This window comes from Anthonomus grandis, chromosome 9 (genome assembly GCF_022605725.1).
Source record: "Anthonomus grandis grandis chromosome 9, icAntGran1.3, whole genome shotgun sequence".
Lineage (NCBI taxonomy): Eukaryota > Metazoa > Arthropoda > Insecta > Coleoptera > Curculionidae > Anthonomus > Anthonomus grandis.
The window spans coordinates 15,460,371-15,474,896 of NC_065554.1; the positions used below are offsets into that span (position 1 = coordinate 15,460,371).

Consider the following 14,526-nt stretch of genomic DNA (forward strand, 5'->3'; position numbering starts at 1 on the left):
ATTATACCCGAATACCGAATTTCACAACCATAGGCCTACTTTGATTTTTACGTTTTGTGAACCAATTAATTTTTTTATTCATATTTAATTATTAGAGAAATACTAACTAATTTATGTATCTAATAAATAAATCACTGATCTAAGTGTTACAAACCATCCTCAAAAGTATGTTTGTAATAAAATGTACATACCTAGTACGTCTAATTTAAGAAGAAAATTTACTTTATTTACTTATTTTGAATTTATTCAATGTAGCTACCTCCATTATCGAAACATTTTTCAATATCTTTCCTAAATATTTAAAAAAAATTTCTAATTTCTGTAAAAGAAATTGAATTACAAGCATCTCTAATTCTTTGTTTAGTTTTTGTTTATCTCTAATTTTAGTAATTCCCAGGTCATTTGGTAATGGCCCGGAATAAACAATCTGCTTGAGCCGGCCTCATAAATAGGAATGAGAAATGGTTAAATCAGGTGACCTTGGTGGCCACTCAATTGGGCCGCGTCTTTCAATCCGTTGATTCGGAAAAATTCTATTCAACCATTCTGCTACTCGAATAGTGGAGTGCGCTGGACAACCGTCGTGTTGAAATTAAAGATTTATTCTTTGATCAACTGGTAAAGATTATTCTTCTAAGAATCTTTCCAAAATTTGAAGATACGTTTCTTGATTAAGAGATCCTTTAATAAAGTATGGTCCAATAATACCTCAATGGCATGATATGGCGCACCATACGTTGATTTTTTTCACGAAAAAGATTCAAAACGTACTTTAATGACATACTATTTACACTACCATATGATTGCACAATGAACATTTTCTGATCCAAGTTTAACATTTTCCTGTCAATTCTGATAATATTATTAATAACTCTTATGAACTTTACAATAAGATAATGACATAAGTACGTTTTTTGTACTTAATTTTGACAGTGACAATGTTTTATAGTAGTTGCCACATTTAATTGAGAATTATTCCATTTTAAGAAGTTCGACAAAAACTCGTAAATGAAGCAAAAAAGCAACCAATATAATAAGCGGCATGCATTCCACGAGCAAAATATTTCTACCAATCGTAAAAAGAATTACTCCAAGGGCAATAATTTTTTAAATAATTTTTACTATTTTAACTATTAATGGATTATTTAGTTTTTGTTTAAACTTTTAAAAAAGTGAGAATGAATAATTGAACTGATTATTTCAGAAACCCGTCAAGTGTCAAAATTATAGTTTAGAGAAAAGTAAAGAAAACTGTTTCATTATAAAAACAATTTTTTTTAAGGATAAACGTAATTTTTTACTGAAAGTACTTATAATACTAAGCGTTTTTATGAAAACAACAATATAATTATTCTTTTTCTTGTGGTACCTAAACAATTTTTTTTTGAAAATCGTGTACTTAACGTGTTTCTGCACTAAACGATAATATTTTTTGTTGACATATTAAAAAGTATTTTTTTTAAGAAGTTTTTTGGAGTAATTAGGAAATAATGTTGTCAGTTATTTATATTGCAGCATTTATTACTTTTTTTTCTGTTACATTTTACAGATAACTACAAAAAAATACTCTTAAAACCGCGAGTAAAATACATCTTAAAGTTTAAATTTAAATCTCTTCAATGGGTTGTGGTGCATCTCTATGTGTAGTAGGCCATTTAAAAATCCGGTCATAAAATGCCTCGTAGCCGGCAAGGTAAGGTTGCAGTTTTTTTAAATCTTTCATTTTCTTGATGTTTATGGGTACCTGAAAAAACTTTCAAATTTATCAAGTCATCAAGACTCATGGAGCCAATTTTTTTGCCTTTCCCTCTAGATAAGCTACTTCCACTGGTAAGTTTGGAGGATTCGCAGTCTTCAGTAGAGAAAATGTGAACTTTACTAATCCGTCCATGTATTCACTAACTACTACTTTTCCTTTGGTTTCTTTACTATAGAAGAACTGCTTGTAGGTAGATATTTTAAAACTCTCTTTCTCTCTGCCATGACTGTCAACAGAATATGTGCTTTTTTTATTATGTGTTGGCCACCATTTCTTGAAACTAAAGACTTCTGACGTTTTTAATAAGTGAACCTTAAAGCGGTTCTTGGTACTAGCCTTTAAAATTAGCTCAACGTATTGCTCTGGCGTGTAGATGCGATCCACTTTTCTCAACATACGCTTTATACTTCCAAAGTCGCGATCACATGCTAATTAGGAATGTCCTCTGACTGGAAAGTTGTGTGTTATTGTAAAAAACCTTTTCCTGTCACAAAGATTCATCAAAAAATGAGTAACTGTATGGTTTTTATTTTGGCCTGAGGGATCATCGCTGAATAGAACAAGTTGTTTTACAGTTGCGGGTACTTCAGTGTTGATGTAGTTTAAAATCATACTTCAAACTTCATCAGGGGATTTGTTTGCTTTCCCCTCAAGATATACGTATAGCTTTGACTTATTAGTTTTCAGATCATGTATACTAAAGAAATTTACCCAAAGTTGACGCATATAAAATATTTCTTGCACGGGAATATTTGGCAGAGGCAGATTTTGCATGAAATTAAAGCACAGAAAACAAGTAGTATCATCATCTTTATTCTCTGATGCAGCTTTCATACTTGCATAGAACTTTTTTGCTGTTCTCTTATGAATGACTAACTCTGCTACTGCAACACCTTTTGCAGTGTCATTTAGAACTTTATCTTTTATCTTAACATTTTGACTCTCGCAGAAACTACAAACGTCAACTTGAGGCCGCCCGAATGAATACCCGAAGTTTTCCTTGAAATACATATAATAATAGTTATATTTAACTTCATTTCTCAAGTCCGCATTTTCGGATATAAGCATTTGATACATTAGTTTAATATTCAAACGTGCATCTAGATATTTTTTTGGCTCTCCGCCATAGTGCGTCTTTTTTACATCAAATTTGGAAATATGTTCATGGATGCGAAAACAAACCGCTCCAGGCTTAGCATTTCCACTTTTATTTTTACCTCTTTTATCAGTTGGCGTTCCAAGTAGCTGACAGATTCTATCTACCCTGTCACGCGAAATTCCGTGTATTTGCAAAAAACAATTTTTACATACAACTTTAAGTACACCATGTACTTTTACATTGTATCTATATGTAACTTTTCTTTTAGATTCTAGAGGTTCTTCGGTCTTTTTTCGTCTTCGCTTGACGTCTTCGACTTCTATCAAAGTTTGTAAATAGGTATCTTGAAGATCCTTGGTTTGTAGAAAATAAAATGTATGCCATGTATCATCTATTATATTTTGATTTATTTCTAAACGACATTTGTTAGCACACTTACAAGTTATTCCATTTGGCTTAACATTCTTGAGGAACTACATTATTCTTATAGTTTGTATAAGTCTCACCTTTTAATCAAGCATTGCGCATTTTATTACGCTTGTACAAATCCTCATGGGCTATTCCAGGTCTTCTTTTAGGCACAGGTTCATCCTCTTCTGAACTGCTTAACATGACTGACCGAGCACTAACACTATTATTATCATGCAGAACTACATATAATTACTTTTAAATGATTATTATTCACTTTACGTAATGTTCAGGAACACCGACAAACAAGGACTAATAAGAACAGCACAAAAACAAACGCCTGGCAGCTAATAATGGCGGCCATGTTCAGTTAATATTCGGTTTGGCGCAGAAAGCCGTTAAGCGACATCACTTGGCGGGTTTCTGCACTAAACGGTATAAATATGGTCCGCATACCCCTTATACGGCAACGGCGTTTGCCGGGTTTATGCGCTAAACGATGCAACTATATCCAAATAATTTTTTTCCGTTCGTAACTCATTTTTGCATACTTTGGCGCTTGACGGGTTTCTGAAATAATCGATTCAATTAAATAAACAATAAATAACTTAAACGTAAAAATCAAAGTAGACCTATGGTTATGAAATTCGGTTATGAAATTAAAAATTATTTGGGCATAATTTTGCATTCTAAACAACTTTTTCTTATAAACTTTTTTTATATCTTGCATAGAAATACTACTTTACCTACTCATAAAATTATAAAAATGCTCGTATCAAGGCATGGTTAATTTAAAAAAAATATAAATATGCAAAATTTTATTTTTTAATCAAGAAGGGGTGGATGCCAAACAGTCAAATTTCAACCCCAAAAATTCGCTCATCCTGGGACACACTGTATATGTAGGTATGATAGGTAGCGAAAACGCAAACTTTATGCAGAGATATGGAACTAAGTTTTGTTTGGTAGTCTTAAAATAAAAGTGGCTGCATAAAACTATAAATAAAATATATACTTCAATGCTAAAATTAATCATAAAAGGGAAAAACAATACGCAAAAGATGTTAAAGATGGATGATGTTTATAATTTTCTTTGACATCGCTAATGAGCAAAATTTGATAAATTATTTAAATACAGGCGAAAATAATGACTAGACCCCAGAAAAATATTATAGTAGAATTACAATATGCGGATGGTCATGAGATATGCAGACTACGTATGTAATGATGACAGTGAGTCCGCAACTAATATTAACTTTAAGTTCTCTACTCGCATTTTTTTGAAGAATTTAAAACCTACTAACCTAAGAAAATACACAGAAGAAGGTGTAAATTAGAATTAAAATAAGGACTATATCGTTGTTAAAGCCTAATAAAATATTACTGTATTAATATGGCTAGAAATATTTCGTTTTTATAATAAAAAATTGTTATTAATTAAAATGTTAGTATTGTATACATAAATTGTTTATTTGGACAAGAAAAATTGCGAAAATAATTCAGGTTTAACCCCATCTATGTCTGACAAATAAAAAATGTCATATGATTTTAAAGAAAACTTTATTGATAAATAAATAATTCATTAGATTCAAAGATCAAATTAATATACAATTTGATGGTCAAATTAAAAGTTTGGAAACATTCAAATTTTAAAATATTTTTTAAATTAACCGTAAATATGCAAAAGCACACATTTCAAAAAAAAAAGATTCGCGGTCTTTTAATTATTAATTTTGTAAAGATAACTTTCAAATACAATTTTTATAAAAAAAAAACAGATTTATTTTATTTGTCGCTATAAGTTATAATCATCTATTACATATATTATATTAATAATTTTCAGAAAAAAAACTTAGTACAATGCAACAGTGAAAATTATATAAAGTCCTATCTTATTATAATATAACCCAATTTATCCTTAAAAAAAAATCGATTATGATTGAGTTAATCAATGTTTAAATTATTACGTAGAAAATTCAAATATAAATATTTAAAAGACTGCTCGATGGCCGAAGGATTAGTTGTAACACATAATAATTATAAATATAATACCCATCCTTAATATTTATTTAATATTAAAAAATAATTTCTTTAGAGTTATTATAGTAATGGTTTAAAATTATACCTTATTGTATCTATATCTTTCATAAATCTGCTTCATGTTATATTTAAGCTGTAAATAATCATCTGTCGCTAATATAGTGCTATAATCAATAGCTGTAAAAAACAATAAACTGTACTATATTGATATTATTAAGGCTTATTTTTGTGCTAATTTGTATGATTTAAAAATCAAAAATGTAAATCAAAAGTTGCAGACTATATGTAGTTTTATAGGACACCTCTAACTACTATTTCTAAGCTTTTTTATTTATGTTTTAACCACAACCATCTTTGTACTCAATAAAGCTCTAACGAAAATTAATTATAAGTGTTTTATTTATGAAAAAACATGGTCAAAACAGAAAAAGGATCAGGAAATTAATTAACTTTCTTTAAGAAACACACGTGTGAAGGTTGAAATAATTCTCAATATGGTCGTACAGCCCTTGATACAACAAAACGAAAAAACGTAAAGTTTTAGTCTTTAAAACTATGTAATAAAGCAAAATATAAGCTATGGTATCTCGCTTAAGGAATTAGGCATTATCAGACCTGAATAATCAGTAACATTAAAATTAACACCAACGGAAGCATTGGTAATAATATTCGAGGAAGGCCTATTATCATTACTATTAGTAGAGAAAGTGCTTTTGCCTAAAGTCCAACAACTCCGTGTGCACATGCTACATTCCCCACTTTAGCCTTTGCATAAGTAATTTTTTTTATACCACTTGTTTTTGCAGAGTTATTCGTGTGGTAAATGTAAAACGAAACATCCTGTATTTTAAACGCTTCTGTGTACAGAAGTTTGCGAATCATATTTTTTTCTGTAATATAGGTAGAACACATTATAGAGCCGAAAGTTTTTTAGAAGAATACATTAATTGGACAAAGATTTATAAAAAGATTAATAATGAAGAAATAGTCCATATTTGCAGTGGAGTCGTAGGTTAAGGTAAAATGAAAATCCTTCAGTCTCCCTCCACTTATTTATTAAACATTTAGTTAACTTAAAATTCCCTACATGTTTCGGACACAGTGGTGTCCATCATCAGGGGGTAAAAGGTTTAAAATTAGTAACAGGCACACGCCGCCCCAGGGATTGATTACATATCAAAAACCCTCTATTTATTATTATTGGAATATTAAGTAAACTAAATGTTTAATAAATAAGTGGAGGGAGACTGAAGGATTTTCATTTTACCTTAAAAAAGATTAAGTTAAGTCGAGTTCGAGCTTCTCTTAAACCATATTGATGGATGAGGTATAGTCCGGAGATGAACAGGAGATAAATTGAATTGTTTGTAAAATTATGGTTTATTAAACTTTACTTACTTGCATCTAAAACTATAATATAAAATAAAAAATTTAAAGATATTAGGTTTAATTAAATCTTTTGCATACTGATTATTAAAATATTGTCAATTATCAAAAATTATAACTAAGAAATAATAGCACAACGAGGTAGTGAACCAAGGTTGTAATACATGTATTTTAACAACTGATAGAAATATAGTAAATACTAACTCTTTTAAAAGATACATAATCTCAACATTCTCATTATATTAGGTTAATTATAACTTAATTCAGGTACTTATATTTTACAATACCATATTTAGGTTGTCCGACTAAACACAGAAAATACTTCAGTGTATGCACTCATTACAAATTACCGTCATATTTATATAAGTACATAATTTACTATTAAAACCTACATAATACTTAAAGTAAAGTCGTAGAGTTGCTTAAAAAGTTTAAAGTTCGATTAGAAGAAGATGAATTATCAGATATGGCTTCATCTGTCATCAAAAGTCCGGCAATGCAGGCAGTCATAAAACAAACTAACGCACCTCCTACAAATGCTCTAAACACTAATCTAGTGACATTTTCTTGTTTCTCAGGTACCAAAGCTGCCATCGTTGAAATAAGGATTCCGATTGATCCGGGGTTTGAAAAACCGCATATGGCGTATGTGGCGATAATTCTGCTTCTTGCCTACAAAACATAAATTTTCATAAGCTTATTCATGTTGATGCCTAAAATAATTTACTGCAAAATATATGGATATATATTCAAGAAGTTAAAAAGATATTCAATAAACGTTTAAACAAAAAAGTTTTCCTTATGATAATTCACGTGTTTTTTTCTAGAATTTCTTAACTTTTAAAATACAGTTACATACTAAAAAATATTAAGTGTGACCAATTATATGTGGTGATATGTATTTTTAAGGAGATTACCTACGTATTCTACCTCAATAAAATATTGATTTATAGGGTCATTAAATGCCAGAATACTGTGACTCTCAAAAATTTATAATTTCTCACTAGACTAAAGAGCGCCTGAAAATTTATTGTTCAAATTCAAAACTACATTTAGTTTGCTTTCAAAGAAGTTCATAGTGAAATTGTTCTATAAATCTAGCCTTGAAGCTTTAGGATAATTGTTAAATCAACATAGAAGTTTTATTTTAATTATGTATTAACAGCCGTTTAATCCTTACAAACTGTTAATTGCCCAGCTCTTTTTATTAAAAACTTTACATATTTATTATTTACGGCAACCTGATAAATAATTTCTCACAGATATCATTTATAAGCACAAGTGACAAAAGGTATAAATGCATAATTTTATCAAATAATCCATGTATTTAGAAGCAAAATACTGCCAACCTAAGTATGATGTAGTAGTTAGATCAGAACAAATGCAATAATCTGTTTGCTTTTCTAAAAATTAAAAATTTTGAATATTTAATTTAGATTAAGTATTATTAACCCAGATACTCCCGAAACTATTTTTTTTTAATGTTATATTTTTTACTGAAAATGCTTTATTTATGATCTAAAAAGTAATTTTTAATTTAATATATATTTTTTTAATTTGGCGGTTTTAGAGATACGGACCGTCCTTTATAAGGGTCAGTGGGAATATTAGGGGATTTTTATTAATATAAGATATGTATAAAAAAATACGTTATTTATTTAAGAAAATAATAAACATTAATGAAACAAACCTTACTGTAGTATGAAATGTAATAAAACAAAATTTGGGAAGCAAACCTATATTGCACTTTTTTATGGCAAAAACGACATTAAATTTGATTATCATGGTATTCGATCAGATGGTCTCTTCCATCGTAACGCAATATTTCTCTGTCATGCATCCTAGGACGTAGAGGCCCTCTCTTATTGGTTTCCAAAATTCCTTTAGCAATGGTTCTTCGAAATGCATACTGGTCTAATTTTCCGCCATAATGACGGTGGAGGTGCCAGGCGTTTTGAATTGCCATGTCCAACCGATGACAAATCAATGGAAAATACCATTTTCCCCCTTATACTTACACGATAAAGACTAATATTTTGATCAGCTCTATCTACTCCTCCCATGTTTTGGTTGTAAATCTTTGTTAGTTTTGGTTAAGGAACATTTATTTTTTTCTTTTCTTTTTGAGAAAATCGAGAAACACTGCTTGAAGGCAATACAGACTTACAATTTGAAGCTATAGTAACAGTGTTGTTGTCATTCCAGCGGCAAACTATAATATTTTCGGTTTTCTCTAAAGCATATTCAAACGTACCCCTGTGTTCTTTTTTTAGATCTTTGCTAGATTTTATTATAGGAAATGCTATTCGATTTTCTATTAGAGTACCAGTTGCTCTAATACACCTGTCCCTTAAAATTGAAAGCAAATCCCAAGAGGTAAAAAAATTATCAAAAAACAGATGAAACGGCAAACGACCTTTTTCTGACGTAACTTTATCAACAAAAGTTAAAACAACGTTCTTCCCTAAACCTAAATCTTTATACCGTTCATAAAGTGGAGTCGTTGAGCCTTGATAGGGTTCAAACCATTCGATATAACCTCTGCTATCTGTTCCCATCCAAAACTTGTAGCCCCATCGTATTGGTTTGCTTCTTATAAACTGTTTTGACCCATGTGGTCCAAAATACGCTATCATCGATACTATGGTTTTGTTTGAGTGGGGCAAACTCCAAAAAAAAAAATCCAGGTTGTTACTACAATGTAAATTTTGCATGATAAAATCGAATCGGTTCCTTGAAATAGCTTCAAATACGATTTTATGATCTCCATCAGAGCTGATTTGCCAATATAGGGTTCTTCTGGATAGAGTACAATATCCACTATAAGTCAGAACTCCAAAGAAGCATTTCATTTCGTCTGCTGACACATCACCAGTTCTATTGTGTTGTTCCGCATAGATATTTGTGTATTCAACTAACATATCCCAGAGCTTTTCGTCAAAAAAGAAGTTGAAAATATCTAAGGGTTAAAGATTATTATTTACTGAAGTGACCTCGCCGTGTCAGATCGGTAAAGTATCTGTAATGTCCTGTCGAACCCAGTCATTATTCCTACACTTTTTCTTATATTTCATAAAACGAGATAGAGGCACATCATCATCACTATCATCTAAGTTATCCTCATTGTCATCGATTGCGTAACTGGTTGCTTTGAAAACAGGTTCAGCCTCAGAATTAAGCAAACTACCTAAAATAAAATAAAATGATATAAAAAATAATGATTACAAATACCAGGTACATATAAAAAAAGATAACTTACCGGGAAGATTGTTCATTGTGACCTGGTCATCGTCCTCGTCTGTCACATAGCCATTAGCATTTGTTAGTGGCAGAATCAGAATCGCATCCGGAGAGGGAATTTCGTTATCAATGTTCTCAACCTGTTCTAATAATTCATTTAAAGTTAATGGTTTTTTCCAGTACCTAAAAAGTAGCCTATATTCCCAGTGGCTTTTTAAAAGGACGGTACTTATTACACCATAACCTAGCTTTTGTTTACAATCAAAAACTATTCTCAAATATCAAATATTATAAAATGAACTATTTTACACTGATATTTATACAAAACTATAAAAAATATAAAATAAAAATAAAGTATTTCTTACCAGATGTTGTCCATTATCGACTAAAAAAAATAGCGAAAAAGACTTGCCTCCGTTACCAAATAAACAACAATAAATATTTAAGCGAATGTCAAAATTAACTGGTGCATTCATAAACAAAACAGTGTTAGTAGCGCCCCCTCTTTAAGAATGGTCTAACTTTGCGAAAACAAAACGATATTCCAGCGTCCATTTAAAAGGCCAGCGGGAGTATCTGGGTTAAGAAAGCATGTCTATTAACAATTTCTAGTTTTTTTGCGAATTTAAGCTAGTTACTAAGTATTTTAGAAATAAATAAGAAAAAATAACGAGCCTTCATTATTTTAGAAATTTAACAAAGGTTTAAAGTTCCAATCCATTTTAATATCTGTCTACCCTTAGATATTAAGAGAACCTTAGCATTAACAATAGATGGATAACCGAAAGCGTTGCCGGGTTATGTAAACGCTTGAGCAAGTAAAAAACATGTGTGTAAAGACTTTAATATATATTATGAATGGGCTTTTGTCATATTTTTCTACTTATTTTTTATACTTTTTATCAAACCTGAAACAGAATTAAATAAAAATGTGTTTGAGCTTATAACTTGGTTTTATAGGAAAGAGAATTTACTAAAGGAACATTAATAATTTTCACAAGTCAAATGAGACTAAGTCTAAATTTTAAAGAAGCAAGCAATTACGTAAGTCAAAATGATAAAATTCACAACATCTAAAAATTTATATTTTAATACTTACTAGATAATTTTAATATAAAATCAACACTTATAAAAAATACAAAATGATATATGAAACCACATGTTACTATGTTATTACGATAATACTCGTAATAAGAAAGTCCCTAGTGCTGTAAAACGCCTATTATTCTAAAACTTTTCAGATATTTTATTTAAATTTGCTTAAATAAAGTTCCATAACAGTCTATTCCAGCATCTTCTCGATATGCTATCGCTATGTATGCTACTAGCCTCTTCCGCAAATGTCAATTATGAAAGTTTTTAGATATCCAATATTTGTTCCACAATTTTGTATAGGTATATAAGTGGAACCGAAAAGTCAATATTTCCCATCATCTGAATGCAGCTCTAAAATCTTTCTTAAAGACCAAATGTGGCATAAGCGTCAGAGCTGTTATCTTAAGGACAAAAACCTGGACAAAATATGATGTCATGCAACATAAAAATGTCAGAAGTCATACTACAGTGAAATTTAATAAAACGCTTCCAATATGCTTTCATGCAAGATACAACATAATTCGCAACTACAAACAGCAGATGTAGATTTAGTGCCGTTAACTCTAAGTTCATTGAAAGAAAGCTGAAAGGCTTATGCGGTTTACTGCTACTCTCTTTTAGGGAAAATACGAAATGTTTAGTTTTCTTAGCAATGACCAGCATGCGCCTTATAATGAAGCGCTTCCTCTGTAGAGGAAGGTAGTTAAACGGTATGTAGATCACGCTCATCTTCAGCAATTTTAACTGATTATTTATAAATATTAAATATAAGTATGGACTAACTAATAAAATTTTATATCAAAACAGTATATGTCTCTGTGGTATGCCAATGTCTCAGAAAGAAATTCAGAAGACAACACTTTTTTATTATGTACTGCCTGATAATGGTCACTAAGGTGTAATACATAGGGATATTAAACTCGTTGATCGATTCTGCTCATTAGATTTGCTAGGCAAAAAGAAGCAATATCAAGGAGTATTAAGCACTAAGAAACAACGTGCTTTAACAGAGAATTAATTGAAAGCAACTTGAAAAGTTTATTTTTGTGTCGAGTTTCCGGGAATGAAATTCCTTTAAGTTTTCATTTATGGATCTCTTAAATAGGTATTTTTATAATAAGATTGTTAATCTAGTACTGCTAAAGTATGTATTCTTTTAGTGACTCAATTATTGCTAATTGCAAATTCCCAAAAATATTTTAAACTTAATTGATTTTTTGCATCAGGTGATTCGGATAAACCTTTCGATTTCGGCTCGTGTCCACCCAATTACTTAGCATATATTTGGTATCATATCTATTTAGCAAACAATGTCAATTTTGAAGATTCTGGGTAGACCAAGTAAATAATTTTTGGAAGTCGTCGAGTTTGTTTTACTGTCTGATAGTATTTTATCTACATAGGAGTTCTATCTAACATGAATTTGTTGGTTAAATGCTTAATTGGTACCTTCTAATTAACGAATAAACAAGTTGTTTGACAATTTTTTTGTGACTCTCTAATTTTAATAAATAAGTATCACGTTTCATCCTGTTGAATCCAGTGTTTGTGCACTTTTTTCCAAAATGTTACTTTGGCCGATCTTTTTCTCCAACCATTTTAGGTCTAACTTCAATATTTGATTTACAGCCCAACGCACCAAGAGCATCCCTTTCCGTTTTTTGTTACTTAATGGTATTTGTCTTTATTTACAGTAATCGTTTTTTAATATTCAGGTTTTAACTTTCTCCAAAGTCTGATAGTTTTTACTAATTGCTGGTTTATCGAAAGCTTTTTCCACGTTAAACATAAAAACTTAGCTAGATAATTTCTTACCTGTCCTTTTCTAAAACATGGTCATATACTAGTTTACCGACCTTTTATGGTTTAATTAGTACTTCTTACATAAGTTATAAATGTAAATAATTAAGAAATAAACTTAATCTCTTACTTTCGAATACCGATTACCTTTTTTGAAAAAAAACATAATAGTAAAAAATTTAAAAAAATCCTTATTTATATAGATTATACCTATATACTTAACGTATTTACCGTAGCAAGCCTAAGAAAAAGTAATTTTTAAGCTTACCGATAAATTAAGGCTCTTAAGTCGCGAAAATGCAACAAATTCATTAACCATGGTCTTGATTCCGATAAGCTGACCGACTTTTTCACATTCATCCCATTCAACTCCCATTATCCATGCTACTGGTATAAAAATTTTACCTGCGATTAATTCCAATGTCCAGGCATGTTCACCTGTGAACCCTAAATAAAATTCAATATATAGGCAAAGTTTTCAGTAAAAAGTTATATTTTCCTACCTACTAATATGCCAAACCACGTAAGTACCCCATTAATAAAGTAAACAAATGCCAACGTGGCTGTAACTCCTGAAATAATGGCTGCAATCAAGTGAAAAGCATCCGAAGCCCCTTTGCTTGCTGCATCCATAGCTGACGAATATTCTCTAAAAAGCAATAAATACAAAATTCAAGAAGAAAAATATGCCTTATTAGTAAACATGCATACATTGAAACCATATGAACATCTTTCTTTTTTATTTTAACTTCCTCAGTTTCTGGATAAAGCAACTTGCTGAAACATAGAGCTGAAGGGGCTGACATTATACTTGCTGTAATCAGGTCTTGGGCTCTGGCACCATAGCTTATATAAGCCGCAAATGTAGAACCTAATATTTAAAAAAATATATTAAAATACTTTCGAAAGTTAGTAAGAAATTTACCTGAAACTGAAGCGAATCCTGCTAACATCATCGAATGTAGTTCAGAATCAGTAAGGTATTTTAAATAGGGTCTAAGCATCATTGGGCCTTCTGACTAAAATATATATTTTCCTTATTATACAACTTTACTAGATTAAAATATCTGATCCTAAAGCTAGATAAGAGCTTACCATTCCTACAAACGCCACAGCGACACTGTTAACACTTTCGCAAATGGTAGTTCCCATGAAGTACTGTAGAAATTCTCCCAGCATATTAACAAACTTTTGCATAAGACCATAATAGTATAAAAGATTAACAACAAAACCGATGAAGAAAATGACTGATAGAGCCTAAAATAGTTTAAAAAAATAATATTAATAATAATTGTAATACGTTTATTTGCCAAAACTTTACAATTTATCGTAAATAAGCACATACTTACAAATAAACAAAAAAATTACAGAAGTTGCCCTCATTGGCAACTTGTTTTTTTTTTCTTGTTACTTCTATAGCTAACTAATTATATATGGAATTTGGATATTTAGCATGATATCTTTCCCGTCATGTATTAATCTTGCAATAAAAAGTGCTAAATTACAAACACAAAACAATAACGTCTAAATTCGGGATGTTTCACAATTTGGGACAAAGTCACAATTAGGTTCATAGAGGTTGAGTTTAGTATATTTTATTTATTGTTTACTAAATCATGTAAGATTTGGCGACTTGCTTTCTGAATCCATTCTTGTAGTTTTGATTTAAAGCGTTTTTTTCCAATTACATTTTAATGAT

The 14,526-nt window shown here is 30.3% G+C and overlaps 2 protein-coding genes across 3 annotated transcripts in view; both read right to left on the bottom strand.

Annotated features, from left to right (window-relative positions):
• Positions 1-6,667: 6,667 nt before the first annotated feature.
• Positions 6,668-14,526, bottom strand: part of LOC126740381 (sodium/nucleoside cotransporter 2-like) — a 31,707-nt gene continuing 23,848 nt past the window's right edge. For both annotated transcript variants that reach the window (XM_050446367.1, XM_050446368.1), the window contains 6 exons: positions 13,923-14,084; positions 13,753-13,846; positions 13,539-13,698; positions 13,331-13,476; positions 13,096-13,274; positions 6,668-7,364 (listed from right to left, as the gene is read on the bottom strand). In XM_050446367.1, coding sequence (XP_050302324.1) covers positions 7,092-7,364; positions 13,096-13,274; positions 13,331-13,476; positions 13,539-13,698; positions 13,753-13,846; positions 13,923-14,084 — 1,014 coding nt within the window. In that variant the 3' untranslated portion in view covers positions 6,668-7,091. The remainder of the gene's footprint in view (positions 7,365-13,095; positions 13,275-13,330; positions 13,477-13,538; positions 13,699-13,752; positions 13,847-13,922; positions 14,085-14,526) is intronic.
• Positions 9,695-10,743, bottom strand: LOC126740382 (piggyBac transposable element-derived protein 3-like). Its single transcript, XM_050446370.1, has 3 exons — positions 10,298-10,743; positions 9,952-10,115; positions 9,695-9,879 (listed from the first exon to the last, which is right to left on the bottom strand). The coding sequence occupies exons 1-3, from the start codon at positions 10,309-10,311 to the stop codon at positions 9,695-9,697; spliced, it is 363 nt and encodes a 120-aa protein (XP_050302327.1). The 5' UTR covers positions 10,312-10,743.